The 27,622-nt window shown below is 33.5% G+C and overlaps 3 protein-coding genes across 5 annotated transcripts; 1 reads left to right on the forward strand and 2 right to left on the reverse strand.

Moving 5' to 3' along the window:
• On the reverse strand, positions 3,378–4,473 carry LOC109327558 (AT-hook motif nuclear-localized protein 17-like). The gene has a single exon (XM_019560741.1). The coding sequence runs from the start codon at positions 4,357–4,359 to the stop codon at positions 3,556–3,558; it is 804 nt and encodes a 267-aa protein (XP_019416286.1). The 5' UTR covers positions 4,360–4,473; the 3' UTR covers positions 3,378–3,555.
• On the forward strand, positions 13,858–15,134 carry LOC109327500 (RING-H2 finger protein ATL43-like). Of its 2 annotated transcripts, XM_019560672.1 has the most exons (2): positions 13,858–14,357; positions 14,388–15,134. In XM_019560672.1, exons 1-2 carry the CDS (start codon positions 14,067–14,069, stop codon positions 15,117–15,119), a joined length of 1,023 nt encoding a protein of 340 aa, XP_019416217.1. In that variant the 5' UTR covers positions 13,858–14,066; the 3' UTR covers positions 15,120–15,134. The 2 variants fall into 2 exon arrangements, with proteins under 2 accessions (XP_019416217.1, XP_019416215.1); XM_019560670.1 differs by having other exon boundaries at positions 13,859–15,134.
• Positions 16,255–26,428, reverse strand: LOC109328206 (probable ubiquitin-like-specific protease 2B). Of its 2 annotated transcripts, none has more exons than XM_019561557.1 (16): positions 26,072–26,428; positions 23,451–23,767; positions 23,267–23,366; positions 23,126–23,172; positions 22,494–22,691; positions 22,340–22,415; positions 22,025–22,133; positions 21,605–21,661; positions 21,043–21,174; positions 20,529–20,729; positions 20,387–20,442; positions 20,219–20,312; positions 18,929–19,022; positions 18,319–18,438; positions 17,516–17,914; positions 16,255–17,182 (listed from the first exon to the last, which is right to left on the reverse strand). In XM_019561557.1, the coding sequence occupies exons 1-16, from the start codon at positions 26,202–26,204 to the stop codon at positions 16,553–16,555; spliced, it is 2,763 nt and encodes a 920-aa protein (XP_019417102.1). In that variant the 5' UTR covers positions 26,205–26,428; the 3' UTR covers positions 16,255–16,552. The 2 variants fall into 2 exon arrangements, with proteins under 2 accessions (XP_019417102.1, XP_019417103.1); XM_019561558.1 differs by having other exon boundaries at positions 23,451–23,701; positions 26,072–26,427.

The following is a 27,622-nucleotide window of genomic DNA, read 5'->3' on the forward strand; positions in this document are numbered from 1 at the left end:
TATAATCATCTTTTACTAATAAAAAAAATACTAACATTTGCCGATAAAATATCTTTCCAATTTTCTGAAATACAAAATAGTATGGGGTATGATTTATCTTTTATCCAGTCATGGAGAGATATGGTCTGCCTCACCGGTCACTGCAGTGTCCCCACTTTATCTATGCCGAAGGGGAATGAATGAATGAATGAATTCTAATTCAATGAACTTGAACTAACTTATTTAACCATTGTCTTTCTTATATATAAAATTAAAAGGAAAGGAAAAACAAAGGAACCAACGAGGCGATGAATAAGAAGCAAATAAACAAAGTTGGCAATGTAATGTGGACACAAAATCAATTGAATTTTGCTACTGGCCACACTTACATGTCTCCTAAAAAATACAATATTGCATATTAAATAAATATCACTATCTATCACCACATTCAAAAGAGAAGTTTTCTTCCTCTTTTATTTTTTTTCTTTGTCTAGATATATAGTTGCAAGTGTATAAGTATATTACATCTTAGACCCATCCTATGACCTTAATTGCTAGCCACCATGCATTGTCAGCCTCACTATTTGATACATAATGCAATAAACTCAAATTAAATATGGACCATTTGGTTTATTTATATTCCACAAGCTACCTAATGGTTTAGACTAATCTAAATATTTTAGACTTTGAAATCACTAGGTACACAGAACTTTAATTAGGGTCATTTTTTTCGTTAATGAAAATGTGTTCTATTTTCATTGATAAATATAAGTTTTAATTTTAGTTGGTAATAATGGCAAAGTTACAAATGATGGTCCAGGTGGTGGCAATAGCAACGACAACATGGTTGTATATAGTTGCGATGATAATTATTATCATAAGGAAAATAGTTTGGGTAACTCAAATGGTTGCGATAATGACTTTTGATCCAAGTATAGCCACAATGACAGTACTAATGGTGGTAGTAGTTATCGATTTAGAGGTAATGATAGTAGTTAGCCAATCAATTTTATAGTTTTAACTTTCAACTTTTAGTTACAGGTTCTTCTTCACCCAAACAGAATACCAACTTTTAATTCATTGCACTAAGTTAAACTTTCTATTTATCCATCAACGTGAGATTTACTTTAAAGGAACTCAATCTATATATGAAAAGATATGCATAGTATATTTTGATCTTATTATATTTTAGGAGTTTCTACTTGTATGAATTAGAGGAAACTACTAATCACTTGTTTTATTTTTGTTCAATATCATATCTTGATTAGCAAAAGTTTTATTCTGCTTTGGTCTTACATCTATCATTCACAATGATGTAATGATTCTCTTTGTATCTCATGAAAACATAATAGGGTTAGAGAACAAGAAAAAACAGTGATGAGTGACTCTTTGGTTTGTCATAATTTAGACTATTTCACGCATTAGTAACAAAGTTATCTTTGAGAACTCAATGTTCCAAATAGAAGAGGAGATGAATGACGCTTATTTTTCTGCATTCCTGAAACCTTATTATTGCTCACTTTCCTTTCTTCTCTTACTCTTATGTTGACTGAGTGAGATATCCATCAACTTGTCTTCATTCATTAGATAAAAGTACCTCTAGTTCTACTAATATTTTTATCTCTTCCTTAATAAAGTTTTCTGCAGATCAAAAAAGAATAAGATCCCATGATGACGCAATAAAGTTGAAGCTAGCACAGTAACCACCGGTAGCAAGTGTTCAAATTGTACATCATCTCATCTTCTCTTTCTTTTAAACTGTAAAATTAGAATGACCACCGATAACAAAAGAGACAAAACAAAGTACAGATTTATATCAGAAGCTATTAGAGTAAGAAGATTGAGAAACAAAGTGAAAAAGCTAAGGAGTTTGTTCTAGCTAGGAGCTATCATCAAGAACCGTAGCCAAAGAAGAAAAAATACAAAAAAAAGCAGAAGATTGAAAAGTAAAAACTGGCACGCATAACCCTAACCACGTTCTCACACTGCTGTTTATTTATTTTCACTTTATCCAAATCTAGAAGGGTAAGTTGAAAGAGAAAGAAAAATATCATGAAATGGATACATCATTCATGAAAGTATAAATGCACACTAGGCAGGTCCCTCATATATAGTGCAGTAATGCTTCAGAGATTCTCAGCAGTCACAAACTTCAAAGCTTGACCTCGATCCCATCCCTTCAACTCTATCAACCAAAACCCAAATATGAAGTAACAAATATAACCTAGCTAGCTTGATATCTATGAAATTGTAACTAGGTTAGTAGATATGATATTTTATGAAGTATCATACAAGAAAATGCTCCATTCTCAAAAGTTTTTGGTATAAAAAATCTATACTAATCCATGCTAGCATATTATCAACTTCTATGATTATGACTTATTCACAGTAGTTGACAGATAAATAGATATAATTCCTTAGGGTTCAGCTACTGTTGCATATAAGAAGAAAACTGTTATGCATATGTAATCTCATTCCCTGTATCTTTGGAATATGCTTAATAGAATTTATTTGCCGATAAAAAAACTGTTATTAAGAGGAGAAAATCCACTTTGATTATCATAAGCCTTGTTAGGAGAGAAAAAGCTACCTTACATAATACTCTCCCTGCTTTATTTCTCTCGTTAAAAAAGACAGCAATTGTGTAAAAGTATTAAATATAAGTGAAGTTCAAAAAAAAAATTAAATTCTAAATATTTAAATATATAGAATAACAAATAGGATATAAATTGAGAGTTGAGATTATAGCAATGAAACTTGAGCAGACGTTAAATCTATCCCGTATTAGCTTTAACCAGTTAAACTCTCCGGTCTGACTGAATGATTCCATACATAACTAATAACTTTTATCTATAAATATATAATTATATAAATTAAAACTTTGTATAATTAATAATAATGTTGAAGTAATAGTATCTTACTCTTTTTCAGATAGTAGTAAAACAAAATATTAGAGTAGCATTCCATTTTTTTTAAGTGAACCGTCCAGTTAACTTTCCGGGTTAATTGAGTTTAACCGAGTTTAACATAGTCAGACCAGAATTTCTATAGTTCAAAGCAGTCCAACTCTCATTCGATTAAGACTACAAATCCGTTTTCAAGTTCAAAATGTGGGATCTGGTTCTCAGTCCTAACTATAAAACCAAGGACACACCTTGCAATAATTCTCATGGAATACAACCAAAGAAATATCATAAATAAATACTTCAATATAATTCGTCAATCTTCATGCAGCAAAACCCATCTGGAGTTTTCTTTCCTAGCAAGCAAAACCAAATTTTGCTGTACCTTTGGTCCCACTAAAATCCATTACATACATATCCGATAAAAAGGAATAACTACTACTAATTACTAAACATTATTAAGTATATAACAGTAATCACTATTCACTACTACTCTAAACTAGTTTTCCATTTGAAGAACTCAAACTAATACCCATGATTACAACAAAGTTAACAACTAAAGCAGCTAGTTAAATCAAATTCAACAGGGAAAAAATAATGAACCAGAATCTAGAATTTGATTCACAATTAAGAAAGAAAACAAGTGAGACACAAAAGCAAAGTGAATGATGAATCAGTAGGGTGGTGGTGGTGGTCTGGCGGTTGGAGCCCAAATCACATCAGACGGCATTTGACAGCTGTACATAGACCCCCCACACGACTCTCCTTGCCCATCTCCGCCGCCACCGCCACCGCCACCGGACACCATCGCCGACTGTCCTTCCCCACTCCCGGAAACTGAATTCCCTCCATCTTCCTCCTGCTGCAGCTTATGATATGAAGGGTTGTTGAACGAAGCTGCAATCACGAACACATTCCCGGAGGCAACCAACGCTCCGGCAACTATTCCTCCGATGATCTGCCCCTGAGGTCCGGCGAGCGAGATAGAGAAACTGTTCTGCATCGGTGGTGAACTCGAAGAACCTTGCTGTTGTGGAAGAAAGATGGCGGAGATAGAGAGGATATCGAAACGGCCGTGAAAAGTAACGGTGGCTCCAGGAGTCGTTAAAGGCTGACGGAGAGTGACGTTAGCGACGGTTCCAGAACCAGTTAAGACACATAACCCCATATTCTTTTGACGACTGAACCCTGACAAGGCTTCAACGACGTCGTTTCCGCCAGAAACTTCTACAATGTAAGGGCTCATAGCAGGTTCCAGGTCTCGGGTTATGATAAGAGGCGGTCTGAGCTTGTTTTTGGACCCACGTGGACGGCCCCTTGGGCGGCGCACGACCTCAATGGTGGCACCGTCGCCGGTGGAGGAGATTGGCGTAGTGACGGTGGAGAATGGGGTGTGGTGAGGTTGAGATTGGTTAAGGTTTGAGAACATGTTAGGTGTTTCAGTTTTTGTGTGTTCCTCTACATATTCTCCTTTCATTGTTTGATTGGTGCAGGGTTTGGGATATTGGAGGTTTGTTGTAATAAAATAGAGAGGGAGGGACCAAAGATAGAGTGAAGGAATAGCACCGCCAAGGTGAAAAGAGTGTGTGGATTTGTTTATTACAACAAAAAACTATCTACGTTTATTATTATATTTATATTATTGGGGATTGACAAGAGAATTGGAGTTGAATTTGGAATCAAAATCTTATAAGTTTGTGAAAATTAAAACTAAAAAAAAGAAAAAATATAATATACTTATATGATTTTTTTTACAATTAGTTATGTCTTACCTTTAAAATTGAAGTAAAACAGTAGGGTTGACAATGAATCGAACCAACTCGATCTTTTTTCGAAACAAGATTCGTTATTTAGTTCAATAAACTTGGTTCATGAACTAAATGAGCTGAACTTGAGTTACAAATTGAGCTCATTAAATAAATGAGTCGAACTTCAGTTGTATATAGTTCGACTCGTTAGGTTTCATGAGCTGACTCAATATATATATATATGCATTATTTTTTTATATTTATTGTTATTATATATATAAAGTTATATTTATATATAAAAAACATTTTAGAGTATTTTTTTTAAAATTAATTAAATATTTAAGTTTTTCAAACGAATCAATTCGAGCTGAATCGAACAGTCGCAAGCTTTAACCGAGCCGAACTCGAGCTAAAAAAATAACTCGTATTGAACTCAAGTCGAGTTTCGAGTTGAACTAATCCTTATCGAACTTAACCGAGTTGAACTTTGGTTCGACTCGATTCGACTCATTTCCAACCCTACCAAACATAACTTTCTTCTAGCTTGTTGAGCATAAGGGAGTATCCCTCAATGAAGAAAGATTTATTATCCCGATCTGGGTCCTTATTTATGTTTTAGACCAATTAAAACATATCAGTCAACCAAAAAGAAATATGAAAACAAAGTTATATTACCTAATGTAATAGGGACATAAAGTTTAATTGAAAGACATAGTATCTATCCATGTTGATCCTCAATATTCAATTTGGTTACCTATTAAGGCTTCTTTGTCCATAACTATGAATTATTTGAAAAATGGGAGTCCCATATCCCAAAAATTGTATCACTTCGTGTATCACCTATTTGTAATTAATTAAAATATATATTTAAATTAAAAATTTAATAATTAAGTGTTTTTCTTACCAAACATAAATAGTGACTCATAAATTGACATATTTTTTGGATAGAAGATGTTATAGGTTGAAAAATAAATATGGTAGAGATCAGATTAATATCTTGCTTAAAAATCGAGGCATCCATTAAATTAAGTGATTCTTATTAATTAATTAAGAAATGTTTTTAGGGGTAGACATTAGAGAAACTAAGTATAATAGTAATGAAATGCTCCTCACAAGAAAAAGCTACTTTATATTTTTATATATATTAGTATTATATAATGATGTATAAATTATTTTTAATGATGAGGATAAAGATGAAAAAGAAATTGTATTTTAACAAGTTTTTTTTATTGAAAAATCAGTTTTTTGTTTAACATATTATAACTTTTTCCTTATCTATTTTTTTTCTTTCTTCTGGTTTCGTCCATAGATTATTAGTTTTTTCACAAAGCTTTTTCCACTAATATTTGATATCTTAATAATCAACTTCTATTAATTGTGCTCTTAACCATGTTCATAACTTATAAAACCCTTTATTCACTGTTACTATGAGTTGGGTAGAATATGCATATTCCTCTTCTTATTATTCAGGATATAATATATTTGAATATGCAACTTTCACGATAAATTGTGTAGAAAAAGGATTGTCTTATATGCCAATGATCTGATGCATTTGAACTAATCCTTATCGAACTTAACCGAGTTGAACTTTGGTTCGACTCGATTCGACTCATTTCCAACCCTACCAAACATAACTTTCTTCTAGCTTGTTGAGCATAAGGGAGTATCCCTCAATGAAGAAAGATTTATTATCCCGATCTGGGTCCTTATTTATGTTTTAGACCAATTAAAACATATCAGTCAACCAAAAAGAAATATGAAAACAAAGTTATATTACCTAATGTAATAGGGACATAAAGTTTAATTGAAAGACATAGTATCTATCCATGTTGATCCTCAATATTCAATTTGGTTACCTATTAAGGCTTCTTTGTCCATAACTATGAATTATTTGAAAAATGGGAGTCCCATATCCCAAAAATTGTATCACTTCGTGTATCACCTATTTGTAATTAATTAAAATATATATTTAAATTAAAAATTTAATAATTAAGTGTTTTTCTTACCAAACATAAATAGTGACTCATAAATTGACATATTTTTTGGATAGAAGATGTTATAGGTTGAAAAATAAATATGGTAGAGATCAGATTAATATCTTGCTTAAAAATCGAGGCATCCATTAAATTAAGTGATTCTTATTAATTAATTAAGAAATGTTTTTAGGGGTAGACATTAGAGAAACTAAGTATAATAGTAATGAAATGCTCCTCACAAGAAAAAGCTACTTTATATTTTTATATATATTAGTATTATATAATGATGTATAAATTATTTTTAATGATGAGGATAAAGATGAAAAAGAAATTGTATTTTAACAAGTTTTTTTTATTGAAAAATCAGTTTTTTGTTTAACATATTATAACTTTTTCCTTATCTATTTTTTTTCTTTCTTCTGGTTTCGTCCATAGATTATTAGTTTTTTCACAAAGCTTTTTCCACTAATATTTGATATCTTAATAATCAACTTCTATTAATTGTGCTCTTAACCATGTTCATAACTTATAAAACCCTTTATTCACTGTTACTATGAGTTGGGTAGAATATGCATATTCCTCTTCTTATTATTCAGGATATAATATATTTGAATATGCAACTTTCACGATAAATTGTGTAGAAAAAGGATTGTCTTATATGCCAATGATCTGATGCATGGGCTGGTTTTGGGTTATGGGGAATGCATGCCTCTTTCTTCCAACATTTCAATGAATTCAAATGTTTTAGGTCATTTGCTTTGATGTTCTTATCTTCCTTGTTGCTTCATATTGATAATAACATTCAATGAATTACTATGGCTATTCTAACCATTAGGTCAAATAGGCCTTGGTTTTATGATTGTGTTTTTAGGTTGGGTTTATTTGTAAGCGTGATTATATCCATAAACCAATATGATTGTGTTTAACGATAAAGCCTTTGATTGATCGTTCAACATTGCTTTGTCTCAATTCAATTTGCGATTAATGATTGTCTATAAAGAAAGTAAGAAAGAATCTTCATTCTTACTTAATGTCAATTCCAGTATCCAAGGCATGAATCTGATTGTTTCCCATCAACGTTAAAACACACTTTCCTCTCGAGAAATTGATACGAGTCTGACTCATTGTTTATACACTCAGAAGTTACCATACTCGTCTTCTTTGTATTGGAACTTGGAACCAAAACTAAATCTAGTGGAGAGGTGATGATGCTTGCATTGTATAAAACTTATTATATCCCTTAAGACATACCCAAAAGGAGTACTTAAGGCTTATAAAGTCTTTTAAAATCGATCTTATATGGACTTACGAGTTTTTCTATTTCACAACCAAAGTCCACATTAATGGCCCCATTTATTTGCCTTAAAAAATACAACAGGTATTAATCCTCACAACAACTAAACCATACGTATGGTCCTAGTGTTGTCCTAAAGAACCTGCATTAGTTGTAATAATCACCCTTTGAACACACCACTACCAATTTTTCACATATTAACCCATGTTTTCAGTAGCCATGCTTTCAGCTATTTTGGTTTGAAGCTAAGGGATACCTTGTTTACCACCATTCATAACCCTTTTTTTGGTTTTTCACAAGTATCCTCGCACTGGAGACAATCATGTCTGAGCCGGGAACATCCACAGATACGTGGCCCGAGACCTTGCTTAAGGGGAATCAATCATGTACCACTTGAACCAACGTCCGTTGGTATTCATAACCCTTTAATTTGTAAAATACACACCACAAGGATGAAGAATCAGATCCATTACCCTTACCCAAAAACAAAATGATGTTTACCATCAGCATTGTGCATATTCCATACCAATAGCCCAAGTCATCAGAACATTGCATTTGCTCTTTAAATATTTAGCAGAAGTTAACATAAGACCATTGCATGCATTTTTATGCATGGATGACTTTCATAGTAAATGAAGATTAACGGGTGTATACTTATATAACATGCATCTAAAGTAATGTTTAAACATTTCTGAGCAGACTTAAGAAACAAGTGATGCAAAAAATAACGTATTTAAGCATGCTCTTTTTCATGCTTGCAATAATTCACCTATACCTATAATCACAAATTTTGAATAGAATTGTGAACATTGTGGAATGGTGATCCAGGTGGAGCAATGAGCCCAAGGCTTGCCACCACCACTCTTACACTCCGAGCATTCAACTCCGAGACTTCCCTAATGGACAAGGATCTGCTGTCTTAAACTCTGTCCCAAACTTTGTCCCAGACCAATCCTATTATGTCACGTCAGTTAAAAAAAATTAAATATTCATAACTTTATTAATTTTGCTTCATTGTGATTGGCTAGGGACGTGGTTTGGGACATGGTTGGGGATAGCAGACCCCCATCCTTCCCTAATGGAGCTGTTTCCTGAGGATTCGATTGCAAGTTGAGTTTTGTAAGGAAAAAATGAAAAGAGAATATTTGAGAGCCATGAAATATACTTGTGAGATAACCTAAAATTTATTTCCCTCCAAAGCTAAACAGACAAACAGACTCTAAGTATAAGTAGTAAGTTAATATAAGAGACAAAACAAAAAAGAACAAAACCAACCCATGAAATAAAAAGATTACATATACTTAGACAGGACTTTCACTATCCACCAGATTATCACCATCTTTCTGGTGGGATTTTCTCTTGCTTGATGTTCCTGTTGAAAGAGTGATGGATAGATTTACAATGAGTAACCTAAAATCTTTAGCCTAAACTGATATAAACATAAATAAAGTTGACTTTATATTATAACGTAATGTTAATATCACAACACTGAAATTTGGCTCATCTAAAGTCAGAGTTGTCTTTGGAAGGAAAAGCAAGGGATCTCAACCATTATTGAGAAAATCAATGGTTAACATTATGATAAAATACATGAGCTCAACCACAAATAGACATTGCAGATACACATTGAGTGTTCTTTCAACATGATCTCAACCACAATGGACACTGAATTTGGAAAGAAAAACAACATAAATTTGCTAACCTCTCTTGGATGATGAACCCTTTGAATCTAGAGTCTTAACTTGTTCTCCCCTCTCCTTTTTATGATTTCGGAATTCATCCCTGTTAAGGCTTCATTATTCTTAACAAGTTTTACTCTTCAATTCTTATGTAAGTCAGGCACCAAACAATGCACACCAGAACCAAAGAGCATAAGATAATATATTTTTAAAAACTAGTAAGTATTTTGAAAGTAAATAGAAGGGTTTCAAGTTTGTACTTTTGATAAAACGGCCAGAAGAAGGGAAAGAAATTGAAGAAGATGGAATAACCAAGGGAATATAAAAGCAGCATACTCACCAAAACATAAGACACAAGCCATCGCTCAGTGAGAACTAGCTCTCACTGAGCGAGACCGAGATAGGAAGTTTAGCAAAACTCACTCAGCGAACAGGAGATTGGATAATCGTCGCTCTGAAGACTCGCTTAGAAAGAGATCATCTTGCTAAGCGAGATCCACCTCGCTCAATGAGATACACAGAGTTTGAAGTTTACATAGAGATTGAAGTTAGTTAAGTTGGTTATTGTTTTATCATTCTCAACCTTTCATGGGTTATTTGTTTTACTTATAAATAAATAAATTTATATATTCTCATTCAATTCAATGAAATAACACAATTCTATATGTTCTCATTCTCTTTCTTCTAGCTTCAATTCTGTCTCTTTTTTTTGTGTGGTTTTCATTGGTTCTTTTTCTAGCTTGGAATACAAGCTTAGTTTTGTTGCCATGGAGGTTTGTTTTCTAAGAATTTTTTCACATGCAAAAAATGAAATATAATAGAGTGCATATAAGAAACAAAAGGTGTTTGTGAAGTTTGGTAATATTTACACAAAAGTGTGTTGTGTGAAGAATAGGATTGTCTCTCAATGAGAATGATATCTGTAGCTGCAAAAGAAATTATGAACTGGATTGGATTCACATTGGAATATATGGATTCACATTGGAAAATATGGATGAACATGGATGAATTGATGAACTTGATTGGATTTACATGTATGGAATATATGGATTAACCACATGAGAGAGTTCAAGCCAAAAGAGTAGTTTATTAGGTAAGAGAGTCTCATCATGGTGTTACCACATTGAGTTTACAATTCTACTCAATGTAGTACTCCTAACATTGCTGCCCATTAAAGGCTGATGTCCGCGGTGGTTTTCATTCTATCGACACAGACCTGATGGTAGCCCTTTATCTTTTTGGCTGCTTCACTCACCTATCATTATTCGATAATATACATTTATCCAGCCTATAGGTAGCCCTTTTCGTGGAAGAACTCTCAATGAAATCGCAAATTGTTAGGACTTAAGGCATGCAAGGAGAGCTCAACCCAAAAGATTAATCTATTAGGTGGGAAAATCTCATCGCTTAAGTACCACGTTGAGTTTGCAATTCTACAAACTCCTAACACATGGATATATATAGATTATTTTGCCCCCTTATTTCATCAAACCAATGAATTCTAGTGCTGCAATTGTCATTGCTCTGTATACTGCTCAATACTGGACAAAGTATGGTAAAGGAGTTGTTATGATAGAAAGTATATGGCTCTAATCAAATGAATACTTAGCAGCAGGAAATTGGTGAAGTGCTAGAATCATAAAAGGGTACTTGAATACCAAGAGAAGGGAGAGTGGTGTAGTGAAAATGGGATCATTTAGGTGACTTTGGAGTTGTTGATTCTATAGGGTAGAGATAGCATTTACTTCTTTTCTTGTCATGCTTCCACACCATTTACTTGATTTTACTGTTCTTGGAACTTCTTCATAGTGACATCTTTTCTGTACTTGGATGGAACTTGTTCTTAGTGATATCTTTTCTGTACTTGGAGCTTGTTCTACCACATTACTTGGGAAGTAAAATCAAAGGAACAGAAAATAGACACATGGGTTGCAGGTTCAGAGCATGTTCACATAGTTTTCCACATCCAAAAACAACATCTTATTATTCCAAACCATTTGTTCAGTCATCACCAACACAACCAAAAGAATGGTATTCACTATATCATTACTCATTGGGAGAAAAATACAGTGAATATAATCAACATTCCATGTCCAAAAACCTTGCAGGGAAAATACTACTGACTCTCTTTTGTGGGTGCAAATGAATAAGTACACTTTGTCTGTAGTCTTATCCATTATCTAAATCCCCCAGACAAAAGGAATCTTGATAAATTATTTTTCATAAAAGAAGGTAGAAAAATACTTTGCAGGACATTGTCCAGAAAAACTTTAGTGAGCAAGATTATTTTAACAAATGATTTGGATAATTTTGTGTGATATCTTATAGTTTCATGTGCAAAGTATAGGATCTATCAGGTTTAATGATAAGTTGTCTAATTACTTTGTTCAAATTAAGTTTTCCAACTTCATTAGGCTATTGATTTGTTATGGATCCCAATATTAGATCCTCATACCAATATTGATATAAAAACAAACATAAAATTGAAGGTAAGAGGAATCAGCTAGAAATGTTACATGTTATGTGGCACAAATTGTAATAAATGACAATTTAAAAATGAGGCAAAATAATTTCTGAAAGTACAAGAAATAAATAGAAGTCTTAATCTAGCAGAAGTTTTCTACCAGAGTTACAGTAATCATTTATTCTTCCTGCAGAACTAGAAACAAATAAAATTAATAAATGTAATATCCTAATCAATCTTGTCTATCTTCAATCATGTTCAATTTGGATTTTCTACACCCATCTAGATTATGGTCCAAATCCCCATTTGATTGAAAAGTATATTATACATTCAGTGTCACAGTTAATTGAATTAACAACTCAACAATTAGGCTGGTTTAGTTTTTCATGTGATCACAATGATTCTATAATATTCTACATATTTTGGCTGAATTTATGTCATCATGGACCTACAACTAATCAAAATAGGATTAAGTAATGAAGGTACAATGTATGGAATAAATTACCACAAACACATGGTTAAGAGATTGATAATATTGATTAGTTGATTAGATTCCACATGTAAAAACACATGTTTAATAAAAGCCATACAAAAAATCCTTGAAACCCATGTATGAAAATGAAATCCATATTGTTATGCTACCTTGTGGCCTAAGAAAAGAAGAATAAAACATGAAAAACAAAAAGAGCATAGGTTCTTTAGATTCAAAATGAAGGGCCTATATAATAACACTGTGTGTGGTCCATGATAACGTATAGCCTATAAAAAAGTATGGGATGATATGTAACTATCCTATGGTGAATGATGATTGTGATGATGAGAGGTCGTTAGATCCAATCCAATCAACATATCCATCTAAAAGAACCATTCATGTGTCCCTTTTTGTCAACCTTTTTTACCTCTGGTGATGTTGTTGGGTTAATTTATGACGTCTTCAGTATGGCTTCATTTATTTATTTTATAGTATCAACGGTATCCCTCACTCTTTTATATGTTGTTTCTTTCGATAAGTGTTATTCTCATGAATCGAACCATTACCTTTTTTATCATCTTAAAATTTAATAGGGTCTTACACCACTACACTAATACCTTGTTAGTTACATTTACTTATTTTGGTTACTGATAATATGTTCTTTACTGTCCTCTGAATCAATAGAGACTACTGCATGTGAATAATTTAAGTGAATTTATTATCATACATGTATCAAAGTTCCATCAAATTTTATTTTTTTTCAATTAAATATTTGTTCTGTTAACAAAGATAGAGTATATAATATAATAAAATTTGCATGTTGAAGAGGATGAACTGTAGCCTATGGATTTGGAGACACTGTTGCTTAAAAAATACAGATAAAGCACCTCTAACATGATTAAGATTCGAACATAAATATGTCTCTGATTTAAATATTACAAGTCCCTTGCCACCATATAATATATATACGAGTAAGACTCCTCTCTATTAATGGAGAGACAAGTTGTATTTTATAGTATATTTTTAATGTCAAAATTGTAACTTCAATGAAAACTAAAGGTAATAAATGTCATTATCTTTAATCTTTTAGTCTATTTTCCATAACTTGTATCTCTAGTAGTGAAGAGGAATCTAACTCTTTTTGTTGGTATTACCAAAGATATCTCATCATGTTATCGATAAGTAACTAATCTCTTTCGGTTAGCTAACTGTCTCTTAACAATCGAATTCTTGAATTTTTATTAGATCACTATATCCCTACCTTATTGGTATATATGTAACTTTAGGCAGGATACATAAGTTCTCCTAATTTTTGACTCTTAAAATATAGGTGGAAAGAATAATGGAGAAAAAGTTGAAGAGTAACACAGAAACATGTATTTGTATTTGTCTTTTTGTACGTTATTCCCCTGAATCCCTACCATAGAATCTCTCCCAACATAGCTAACACTAACACTAACACACTAACACTACTCCATCCACATGATTTTAAAACATTGAAACCTTCATTCACCTTTCTCAAACAACCAACACCACCATTCCCATCCCAACATGCCTACTTCACTTTCTTTCAATACCACTTTCTCTTTTTACTCCTTCCTCTTCCTCTTCCTCTTTCTACTCAATTTTCAACACTCCAAACAACAACAAACCCCATTTCATAATCTCAATAATACCCTCAAATCTCCACCACCCTTAGCAAAAACATCTTCTTCGTTTAAACCAGAAGTAGCAGTTATTGTTGCTGTTTTAACAACCATGTTTTCTCTTACCTTTCTTCTCCTTCTTTACATCAAACACTGCAACAATGTCTCCAATCATAACAACAACACTACTAGTTATTATAACTCAACTGCTACCAATTCTCGTGGAAGAAAAAACTCTGGCATTGACCGTTCCGTTATAGAATCATTACCCATTTTCAGATTCGGGTCGTTGATGGGTCAAAAACATGGGTTAGATTGCGCGGTTTGTCTCAACAAATTCGAACCCAGTGAAGTTCTTCGCTTGTTACCGAAATGTAAGCACGCTTTTCATGTTGAATGTGTAGACACATGGCTCGATGCACATTCAACTTGTCCCTTGTGTCGTTATAGGGTAGATCCAGAAGATATTTTCTTATTGCATCATCAAGAACATGTTATAGACATTGAAAAAGAAACAAACCCATCTTCGCAAATTGTTGCAGAAGCACAAAAAACTCGAAGAATCTCAGGGAGACACTCATCAGTAGAAAAAGGTGGGATTTTTCAGATTATAACGGAGCTGAAAACGGCGTCGTTTTTTAGAAGGTCGTTGGATAGTGCAACAGCGAGAAAAAGGAACGAAAACGGTGTCGTTGGTGAAAGAAAAGATGAAATGTTAATGGTGAGGGAAATGGAACGGAGAATAGAGCAGAGGATTATAGTGTGTTCTCCAAGAGATGAACGGTGGAGTGATGTGGAACCGTTGGATTTGTTGTATCTGACGTCAGAGATGATAATAAGTGGGGGAGGAATAGAAACGAGAAGCGTGTCTGAAATGACAGGGTTGAAAAGGTTTATAAGCAGTGATAGTAATAATAACAGAGAGAGTGGTGGACAACGTCATCAACAACGGCGGTAGAAGTCGAGAGCACATATTTTGTCTCATAAATTGTACAACTTATTTATTTACTTGTTGTGATTGGTTACAATAAGTAATATAAAGTGACACAATTTATGTGATAGAAGAAAATGTTGTTAGCTTGGAGTTGATTAGGTTGGATGTACAATCACACTTACAGACAGAGACATATGTAAGGTAGGGTTATGGTTCTGATCACAATTTAATTATTGAACTTATTTTTACTGGGTTCTGAATTTTGTTGAGAGAGAGAGAGTGTGTCTGTGTGTGTTTTGTTCTGACTTGCAAAGTACAATTGCAGGGTGCTGTTGCTGACTTTGCATTTCATCTTACTTTAGTCTTTAGCTTAGGTTAGCTCATAACTCATTACTGTGCTACTTTTTTGGATTATTATCATCACATGATGGCTTCATTAAGTTTGAATGGTTGGGTGAAAAACATCATGAGTGAAGTCACATTTGATAAAATTAGTTCTAAATTTGTACCTTTTTCTTAAAACTTTATAGAGTAGTATCAGATTACATTAGTGAGAGATTAATATTTAGAATAAAAATATTATGCCATCTAATAAAATTAATTTATAAATACTCTCTTGTGTCATGAGAAGGATACATAAGATGTATGACATATTAATATTTGATTGGTTTACAGTGCTATTCTTTTATTGGTTCAAAATTGAATGTGATTAAAAGAGACAAGAGGTTGGAAGGGACATATCCTGAACCGAGGAGCATGTACTGTATACGGAGATCACATTCCCAATTCCCATGTCCATACAGTTTCTCAATAATTTATCTGTTTTTGTCCATTCTCTTGATTCATGCATCCATTCATAATGATGATAGACAGACACCCAATCTAGTAATTTATTTGAATTTGAACAAAACTTTACTTTTCAATGTTTTTTTACGCAAAGTATTTATTTATTTTTTGGTAGAAAAGGAAAACGATGAAATGGGAAGACCTGCATTATCATTGCTTATAAATTAACAAAAATGTTAATCAATGACCAACTAGGAGTCTCTGCTAGCTTTTGAACTTTTCTGATTTCCATGGCTTTGCCTACTTATTATACTTTTTTTTTATTTAGTTTTAGATGTCAAAATTATTGTATGCGCATCGGATGCAAGAAATCTTGAATGGGATCCTATAGATATCTCAATTGATTAAGCAGTAAAACATGAATAATGAATGTGCATATTTAAATCCAGAGCCAGGGGTGTCTGTATTGAAAGGTTTTAATCAAGACAAACAAAAAATTGATCTTAAGGTTGAACTATGTCTAGCGTAGCAGATATGTCTAGGCCTAACTTCCAGAAATAACATTTCATAAAAACAACAGCTACCAAGCAACGGAACTATTCACATGTTGCAGAGTAGAACCCAGAAATAGTTCCAAAATAAAGGCAAAAGAAGCCATACCAATCTACATTCTACAAATTGGATTCAGTCAGGATTCCCTTGTCTTCGCATTCCGGGGGCATAAGCTTCCTCCTCTTTGCAGCTTGTTCGTCATAAACATCAGGTGCCACGTCGTTAATCGTCTTACCATCATCACATGTAACCTTGTCATCTACTGCATCAGATACATGATGCAGTGGTACTGTTGGAATCTCTTGGGGGGAAGACTGAAGATCTCCATTGTTGTTGTTGTCATCAGATTTTGTCATAATGTCTTGAGAAATTCCAGTGATAGAAGTCAATACCAAATTGCTACCATCAGAAACAGACATATCTGTTATATGCTTGGGATTTTCTACGGGTGAACAAGTTTTTTCACCTTGTTCAGCTTCATTTGATGGCTGGGCTTCATTTCCGACTGCAAAATTTTCAATGAACTCTATTTCTTCTGAATCATCTGAGGCACCACTTGATGTATCTGTAGATGACTCAGCCACGTCATGTTCTGCTCGTGGAGAAATCTCTGTTGTATAAAATGTCTCATCTCCACAATCCTTAGGTAAGTATGGCAAAGAACAAGTTTGAGGTGTAATTCCAGCTACTTGCTGGATGTTAGGATCTACATCCAAATACAAAAGTTGTTCACCGAGGCCAGTTCCTTCCTATTAGAAAACAAAAAAGGTGGCAGGGATTAGTATCAGAATATCAATTGTAACAAAAAAGTGATGGCCTAAAATATTGTCAGAACAAAGAAATCTACCAATCATTCAACAATTATATTGGCAACAATTCCCCAGCATATGATTGGTGCTAAATTAATGTTGCCGTATAAATGTTATACAGACAACATAATTACTCGACCAGCATAAAAGGTTAGCATAGCATAAGGGTCCAAAATCTCAGTTTGTGGATGAGGGAACCAGCTATGCCTATAAGAAATTCAAGCAAAATCAACAAAACAAATGCACATGCAGACAGAAACGAGGAATAGATACCTCCATTGGAAATATTGAACCATTGAAATGATAGTCAGATGACCTCTGATCATAAGATTGGCACTGTCCCAGTAATGTTTCTGCTGTAGCTCCTGGCGCAAAAAACTCCTTAAGAACCAAGCCTTGATTATTAAAAGATTGAGGATCCAAAGACGAAGTTGACGACAACAAAGTCATTTCTATTCCCTTCCCAGCACGGGAACTGGACTCCTTATTGATTTCAGGAAGCCGCATGCTAGTTCCGTTCTCATTATTTTCTACATAGATGTGATTGTCGTTACTACAGTCAGAGGAAGAACTTTCATGTGAACCATGGTTCTCCACGAGTTCAAATATTAACCTCTGGATAAGTGTTCGCTTGAGATAAGCCTCGGCAGGTGGAAACCAGTCCACATTGAGCTGGAAATTTTCTTGATATGTTAGGTCAAATCCATATAAACCGTATGAATCAATAAGTTCACTTGCAATGGTAAAATAGATAACAGTGGAAAACAAGGCAAGGAACTACAAAATTTGGGAAAGAAGTAATATACTTAAATAGACAGGATTAACAGCAGAAAATAAATATAAAAGTAAGAAAACTACAACAAAAAGAACTTTGGCATAAAATACTTCCAACTTTAAAAACAATTAAATACTTCATGAATCATGAGTCACTCTTCAAATATCGATATCCAGGTACATTGTTAAATGCTTTTCAAATGGAAATGTTTTTATCAATAATTCCTTAATTTTGTACCTGTCCTTAAAACTTCTGATATAAGCCAAAATTAAGATTAAGAGGAGCATGGAAGACAACTTACGAAGTTGGAGAACTTGGTTAGTTTGAATGGATTGAAATCAGAAGGAGCTTCAGCAAGGAAGAGTTCCAAATAGTGCAGCAGAAAGAGGCCACAGTCAAACGAGTTGTCTTGTTGGGGCAACTGTCAAGGAGTAAGCACTCGATCACAAAACATTAACAAAAACAGCCTTAAGGACATAAAATGAAAAGCTTTTTCTGGACAACTAACAATTAATCATATAAGCCATGGAAAATTGGGGAAAAACATAAACGCAATAAACATATTGTATTGCACTTCCTGCTAATTTTCCCAAATCGAAAACAAATAGGAAAAGTATCAAGTGATAGAATTTTTTTTCTTTCAACTGTATTTAATGAAACATGCATCTGTATTTTATAAGCACAATTAGGATTCATTTTGTGAATGAGAAGATTTCCATGTTCACCAATAGCGATTTAAGAGATTTCGGAGAAAGATACAGGACACTTTACAGTAGACTCCTAAATAATGTAGAATCTACTTCCCATCAAATAAACTGAAATTCGTTTCATCAACACTGCAAAATCTATAAAGGATGAAAAATTATATCTGCCCCCAGGTTGAAAAGCATCAAAATATTAGCAAGCAATACCACAAGTGGAAGAAAACGCATATGAAGGAATCTTGATGAAAGGTTTTCTTCTAACGCGTCCTTATGCCTCTCCTTCCATTCTTCCCACAAGTACCTGTCAATTTCAGATGAGAAGGGATCAATGTATAACAACCTAGTTCATCTTTTAAATAAGAATACTAGGAAAATATATAGCAACAGAAGTAAACATAGATAATATGATAGACAATAATGGAGAAATTAAAGTGTGGAAACAAAAAACAGAGCTGTACTAAAGAAGCAGGAAATGCTAAAAAATGGACTTGGGCATCACCTGTAAGGCTGTAACGACATTAATTTTAATTTTCTCATCTGTTTTATATTATCACTCATAATCAATGGTAAACCAATATGATATTTGCACTTTCAGAGTTCAAACACAACTTAAAGGTGAGCACTGTAGAACTACTGTCATGTATTGTTCAACGCTCAAAAGTTACAATTGCACTTATTTATGTGATGCTTAAAAAAATATGGATATCCAAAGCAACTAAATTCATTTCTTTTATATACAAAGTAATTCCAAAATTAAGAACCTTAATACTATGTCACTATATTAATGTGTTTCAATAAGCCTAGAAGCACATTCATCTACAAAATTTATTTACAGCTCCTTAAATGCAAGAATAATTTTGCACAAAATTGAATATGATGAGGATTAAAATAAAATGAACTATTGTTATAAACAGATCTTAGGGTAAGGATATAATTTAAGGTAAGAAAAAAGTTCAGTTGAATAATTGGACTGATACGAAAATAGTCATTGACCAGGAGAGGAATTTGTATTTATTTTGATGGAAAGCTAAGACATGATGTGTTTTAAAAATAAATTATTTGCTTGTTTGAGGTCCACTATAGTGCACTCAGTAAAGGTTGATATATTTCGATTTATGATAGAGCATTATGGTACTGTTTGATCCATATATCAGACCCCACCTAGTGGGATTAAGGTTTGGTTGTTGTTGTATATTTTGACTTGCATGCCAGACTTCAAGACCAGTCACATTTATGGAAGCTAATAACCAATGGGAAGTTCATTATCAATTAATGAAAACAAAGGTATTGGCCAATCACAATTGTCAACCTTTATGGTTATGATCCATGTCACCACACCCGGCAGGAAGACTAGACCAGACACAAACATGGACCTAATTACCAAAGGCAAACACTTGCGACAAAACATCAAATTTTCTCTTCAGTGAAGAGAACAGAGGAACCAGTTTTTGTTACTTTTTTTTGTGGGGGAGGCAGTAGTGAAGTACTGTAATATACCTTTGCAGGAGATTTTTCAGACCGCTGTGACTTCCTTTTATAGAATCCATATGCAATATACAAGGTACTTTAAGTGGCTTGTCCAGCTCTTTATCTGGAATATGTATCATAACATAAATATTGAGAACACAGAGGTTCATGAGAAATATCACAAGCTTAAGACCCCACCTTTAAAATTAACCGCTTCACCAGGATGACAAATGACTATTAAACTCCAGTGAAGACTGCAATTATATCAAAAGGCAATGTGGATTAGATTTTGAATACAGATAGAGAATATATATTATGCAAAACTTCAATAGAATCTTACTTGAAGTTCACAGGTATGAAGATATAATCCTTTTCAAATAAATTTACTTTTCTTGTCCATTTACGAACACGTAAAAATGCTGCTTTGCCATCAGAAGCACTAGATGGATTTTTGTCCATATCAGCCAGCTTTCGAAAGAAAAAGCTATTGAAAAAGTGAAATCTAGGCTTTTCATCTGCTTGTATTTGACTCTTCAGATATCTGCCAAAATTGAGATTATTAAAACTGTTACACTATCTTCAAGAACCACAATGTGGATAAAGAGCCATATAATTTTCTTGATTTAATTTTAATATTTTATAATTATTTAATATCACCCAGCAACTGACACTCCTTTTAAAGAGGAATGTTAGCTTGAGGACAGAATGAAAAATCACATCAAAGAGGACAGGATAAAAGTGGAATAGTTATATTATAAACCTACGTAAAGGTGAGATGAGTGAATTTTTTTAGCAAAAACATAGGACAGAAGAATCTAACATTCCAAAAGGAAAACAAATATATGCAAACTTACTGGATATAAAAATCAATAATTGTGTCATTGATGAAAGTATCTGGTTGCAAGAGATCAACATCTCTTTTACTTAGGGAGACAGCATCCGGATCCCCTTTTGGAAAGACAACTTCATCAAAAGGTTCATCAAAACTGTTACAAATCATAAAATATCAGAATTAGCCAACCATACACTCTTCCCCCACCACACTAACTAGAATAAAAATATAAGAGCAGGTGTGACAGAGAACAATAGGACCAAATGGGTATAAAACTACAATGACCTTTTACATCCACTCTATTACACACATTAATAAGGACCAAGAAATCAGAAGATTTATCCTACAAAAAATATATGCATGGTTATAGGAAACATACTATGCCATACAAAAGGAACCATAGAGTCCAACCTCACATTATCATAAGCCAAACAATTAAGGGTATCTATATGCCAATATCATAAGCCAAACATCTCGACATAACACATTAAAAGATAAAATACAGGATTGTTTTTTTTGGATAGAAACACGCTGAAAGTAAGTATAATTGTTAAAAAGAAAAGAAACTAACAGTTCTTACTCACTTGGGGAAGTAACATCTTGGTTCATCTGAATCATTTTCATTGCCTTCAATATCCGTACTACAAGAGAAAACTTAATCACATGAATATTATAGTGACTAAATATTTTTATAAATATATATATATATATATATATATATATTAAATGAAATTACACAAACTGGATTCAGAACATAAAAGATATACACTTCCTAACAAATTTGAACCAAATGGAATGGCACATTGTGAATCATAAATTTATATACAGAAGGACGAGTATTACAAGTACTATCAAGATTCCAGAATTTATATATATCAACTAAAATTGAGGGAAACCACCAGCTTATTAGTGCCAAACCTGCAATCTCTGCAGCATTTCACAGAACCATCTGACAACTAACTGAACAATGAAAAATTTAATAAAAAAGACATTGAATGACTTACTTAGGCACGATATTCCAAATAGCCAAGTATTTCATATTAAGAGATGTGATCTGTGTATGTTTCAGGGACCAATTGGAATCAACAACCGCAACCTCCAATTCCTCAATGCCTAGCATAAGTGCCGTTACAATCAGTAACTCAGAAGGGATTATTTAAAAAATTCTACAAACCCGTAATACAAGGAATTATCCAAATAAATTTTATAATTTATAATAACAGCTAAAATGAAAAGGTCAAATTATTTTCATGTGTGTCAGGCTACATAATGAGGAAGGCAAACATTTCATATTGATCAACTACATTAAATACACTAACCTGAAGTGCCGCTTAGACCAGTTGACTGACTTGCATTACTCGATATTACATGAAGCTTCATAATCACCGTTCCGCTCTGAAGAAAGTATGTGTCAGAAACTACAGGAGTTATACACCACACACATATTGCAAGCACAAAAACTATAAAACTCACACTTTGGAACAATTGACACTTAATATCAATGAGATCATCAACTGCCCATTCAAGATCTAAGGATCCTTGCTTTATACATGAAGTTGAAACATTGATCTTGACGCAACAATCTGAAAAGGTCAGCTTTGGCCCCATATAATAATTATCCTGGTATATGACATAATCCGGATGAAGAACAACTTCTGTATTTGCATCATCCTGCAGATTACATAAAGAGAGAAAAAAGAAAATTAAAACTAAGCCAGCACAACATACTACAAAAAATAGTGAATGAAATGTTGTAGATCAATATAAACTGTTTTCTACAGCATTTCATTCACTATTAAAAGTAGGTAAAACATGACAAAGAACCAGGAGAACAGAGAACACAATCCAAAAAAATTTAACAGCCAACTGTATTGAAATAAGTAAACAGCCATAAATTGCCAGCATAACAAGAAAGGGTGGTCCAGTGCACGAGACTCCCACTTAGTGGGATTTGGGAATGGTGGATGTACACAGCTTCACCCCCACAGATGGAGAGGCTGTTTCCAGAATTTGAATTGTGACCTCATGATCACTAAGGAACAGAACAAGAATGTAATTTCAATTTCTTTAGCATAAATGGGTTTTGTCAATAAAAAAAGAATTACCATGTCAAAACTGCATATGCCATTCAATCCGTAGCTATTCAATGAAACTGAAATAATGAAAATTAAATTCAGTGAGTAAACTGCAACTCTGTGCATGATGTTTCCAAGTCAAATGTAGTGATATCAGGAATCCAGGATTACCATTAAATACACCATTCTCTGCAATATAGGAAGGAGGACTTCTTCTAGCACTCTCAAACATGAAGTCATCCGCCTCTGAATCAGCATCGACTGATTCATTCTGCACAAAATTTGAAAATAAATATAAATCTTTCCGTTAACCCTTTTATTGGGCTGTAATCTTACAAAATAAAAGTTACAGTACATTGGATAGAGACCCTGAAGGATCTATCTGGCTCGTCTCAGGTGAAGATACACCACCACTTGTATTCTCCATCTCTGGTTCATTATATTTATGAATACCTATTTTTATATGACAGTGATTTTCATGGTTAATGGAATATGATTGTTTGGCTGCTTCCACCTCGGGATTCTCCTCTTTATTATGAAATATAGCTTCCGTTGTGTCTAGAGGGGGTTCTGAACCACCCTTTTCCAAATTAAAGTTACCGTCAACTGCATCGACATCAACACAAGGAGTACTTGCAACATTCTTTACACCAAAAATGTCTACCTGGGTATCTGTAAATATTATTAAATGAGCTGTGTTGATTCAATTTAATTAAAATCAGGTTAAAATAAAAGAAGAAAGAAGGGAAGTACATGAGTAGACAACTATTTCATCTAGAATACAAAATTACAAAAAAACAAGGATTAAATGACAAAGCTAAAGCACAGTTCCAACAATGAAGAGCGGGACTCTCAACGTTGTAATTCACTTTCTTCTTTCAATTTCAACCATGTATTGTTTCACTTTCATCTGAAACTGGTGGTGAGTTGCCAACACAAGGTCACTTCTACGAGACAGATACGCAGCATTAAGCCATCTAAAGAAATAATTTAACATGGGAGGGCGAGTGCTTCTTCGATATGGACTTTTACATGAGATGCTAGTTTGTCCAAAATGCTATGGAAATTTGGACTTATAGCACCTCAAGCACCCTTTAGCGTCTTGATAACCCCCACTGATGGACATGTTGATCTCCACCATTGCACCTCAAGTTCAACTGGCTTGGCCCAGTTGTGACTTGCCTTTAATTTTCAGCCTGACCGTGTACTTAAGCTTTCTGAGCCTTAGAGGGAACAGGTCCACCTTCATTTTTTATCGTCTAGGCTTGTGCTCCATTTTGTGGACTTGAGTCTACGAGGCTGCAGGTCTACAATTGTTTGGCATGATCCTCGGATCCTCATGGTCGCGAGGCCATTTGGGCTCCAATACCATGTTGGAATTTTAGGACTGGCCCACCCAAATCTTCAACATGGGAGAGTGAGTCCTTCTTCGATATGGACTCACTTGAAATGCTAGTTAGCACCTCAAGTTTATATACTGTTTAATTTCTTGATAACCCACCAATGTGGGACTTGCTGATCTCCAATGGATACACATCATTTAAGCCGTAAAAGGAAAAAGTATGCCCAATCTACGACAAAAGCCGTATCATAGGCATCCCAGATATGGATACATATATGATATGGTTAAAGCATGGAATTTACCATATGCATGCATCATAGTACAAATGTGATTATGATGATCTAGGATTGCTTTGTCTCACTTAAAGTTATTCAATTTTGCCATCTAAACAAACAAAAACTATTAGTACTCAAGGGTATTGAATTACAGAACCATCTAAAAACTGACTGCCATTAAGTGGAGCATCCCAATAAGTACATAAACTGCACCCCATATATTGAGGCAAGCAATGTGGACTAACTTCCCTGCATCCGCCTGAGCCTCCTCCATAGAGGCCCACCAGAGCAAGTGGGGGCTACATGAAAGGTTATATATATTGCACCTCATAGATCGAGGCAAGCGATGTAGGACTTACTTCCCAAGACTTGCCTCCACGGATGTATGCTAGATTAAACAATGGGCTCCTCCAGCGGGTACATAAACTATATCCTTTAGATTGAGCTAGGCGTTGTAGGACTTACTTCCAACACCTCAGTCCATAGATGTCTGCCAGAACAGGTGATGGGCTGCTAGCCACCCACGGCGGAGTCGGGTCGGCCTCCAATACTTGTTAGGTTCCACCTTAAAACTAATTGGGCATAAAACAGAGTGGCACAATATGTATATAAACAGTACCTCTTAGGTTGAAGCAGACAACGTGCCGATGTGGGACTTAATTCCCAACGGAATTATATTCAATTCTTATTTCACTTTGTGGTGATACACTTTAAGTTTTTCCTTATAAACACATATGCACCCTTAATTATCTATTATTCATGTTCTAAAAAATGTAAACTCATAACTCGCGTTTACCCTCCACAAATTTGACAACCTTGGCATGCACAGCTGGATTCCAAGTTTAAGAGAATATCCTTATTAATTCCAACCACATGAAGTGCCATTGAGATTGAAGGCTTGAAGCTGTACACCTACGATTGCTTTAGTTGCAACTACATTGCATTGCCTACTCTTCGGACCGTTACTCTCTATTTAATGATAAGTTATCTCAATAAAGATGGCTATCATGACATCATGCATTCCTAAACCTGAATGATTAGGACAAACAAACTTCTGTTTACGCCATCGATATCTTTAAATCAAAAGAAAATCCATCTCTTCTGACTTCTTCATAAATGACGATTACATTCTCCCACTTGCATACACTATAGTTGGAATTATTAAATTTTCACATCAAACGCAGTGACGCCAAAAAATTTCGACCTACTATTTAGTGAAGCATAGAAAATTTACCAACACACCACATTCAATCCCAAATTCGCATCTAAAAGACAAAAACAATGAATGTACAAACGAACAATTGAAATCGAAAAATGAGTCTGTTATCTAAAATTAAAAATTCCGAAAAATTCTATTACCATGTTGAAGAAAATCGGGGTCGGAGGGGGAATGAATAGGGTTTTTGAATTTGGAGAATTGATTTTGATCATCGATCTCATCTTCTGCCTTGAAATCGAAGACTGCGAGATCTCTTCGCGGAGACTCGTTCATCGTATCCGACAAGGGTTTTGGAAATTGCGTAGTCGGAGCGAGCTGAACGAGTTGGACTCAGTGAGTCAGGCGCGAAATTTATGCTGCAATGGATTCAGAGAGAGAGAGAGAGAGTCACACTTTTGGGTTTGGAACGGTTCGTTGAACATACCCTAAATATTGTGTGGTTTGGCCAATTAGGTGGAGCCACGTGTCTTAAACCCCGGTTGGAAGCTTCATTGAACCTTGATAGAAACTAATTGTAGTTAGTGAGGATAGTGAAGATATGTTTCATAATTGAAAGGTTTTATAATCTTTTATTTTATTTGCTTCTAAGTTAACAATAACTAGTAATCTAGTATATGTAAATATGTTATCCCTAGAATCAATTAGTGAGGTGATTAGTTAATTATAACAAGTTTGTTAGTGTCTAATAAATAAGAAGATATGGTCATTCTTAATATATAAAAAATATCTATAGATTAACGGTTTAAAAATTTATATATAATGAGTATAATATTTATCATTTATTTATATTATATTTATTGAAAAGTTAATAGTAATTAAATATGTATAGTATAATGATAGTATATAAAATTTATGTATTGTTGGTGTATATATTTTTTCTCAAAAAAATAAGATGATTATAAAAAATTAAAAAGAATATCAACTTAAATGAACATTTGAGTTAAATGCAATAAATCCAAGTGAATTTTTAAAATATATTTTATGGTGAGACAAATGGTAAAAATGACATCATGTAAATGATATTGTTATAAAACTATAGAGTTTAAGTGAATTTTGTTAGAATTTAGTTAAGCTAATTACAATATAGTCAATCGTTATATTTGTCATTAGAAGTAATAACTAAAACATAATAAGTTGTAAGATTATATATAGATGTTGTATTTTATTAGGTTTGGGTGATTATGATTATTGGCACGTCCCTTGCACAACATTTGAAGTAAAAACCTTATATTCCATATAATATCTTTTATGTCTAACCAATAATCAAATCGGTCAAAACGTTATGTTCAGTCCTCACAATATTGTTATGATTCCTTAATTTGATTGGAAAATTCAAACAAGGACTTTATGATTATATTTACAAACTAAATCTCACAACAAGTAGTTAGATTTATTTATTATGCAATATATAGTGACCTCTAATTTTTTTTATTTTAATAATTGTGTGAGGAAGAAACTTGTAACTTTTAAAATATGACATGATTTTTAAAAACCAATTTTCAAAAATAAAAGACATTTAATAAATTATCATTTAAAATTTTATCCATTTATATTGACAATCTTAAGAACATATTCATCATTCATCTTCTCCCATATGTTAATCTTACATTATCTTATGACACTTGGAAAAAATAGTTTAAAAGAAGAGTTCATGACTCATACTGAAAATTATGATTTTTAATTATATATAT

This window comes from Lupinus angustifolius, chromosome LG15 (assembly GCF_001865875.1).
Source record: "Lupinus angustifolius cultivar Tanjil chromosome LG15, LupAngTanjil_v1.0, whole genome shotgun sequence".
In the NCBI taxonomy this organism is placed as follows: Eukaryota; Viridiplantae; Streptophyta; class Magnoliopsida; order Fabales; family Fabaceae; genus Lupinus; species Lupinus angustifolius.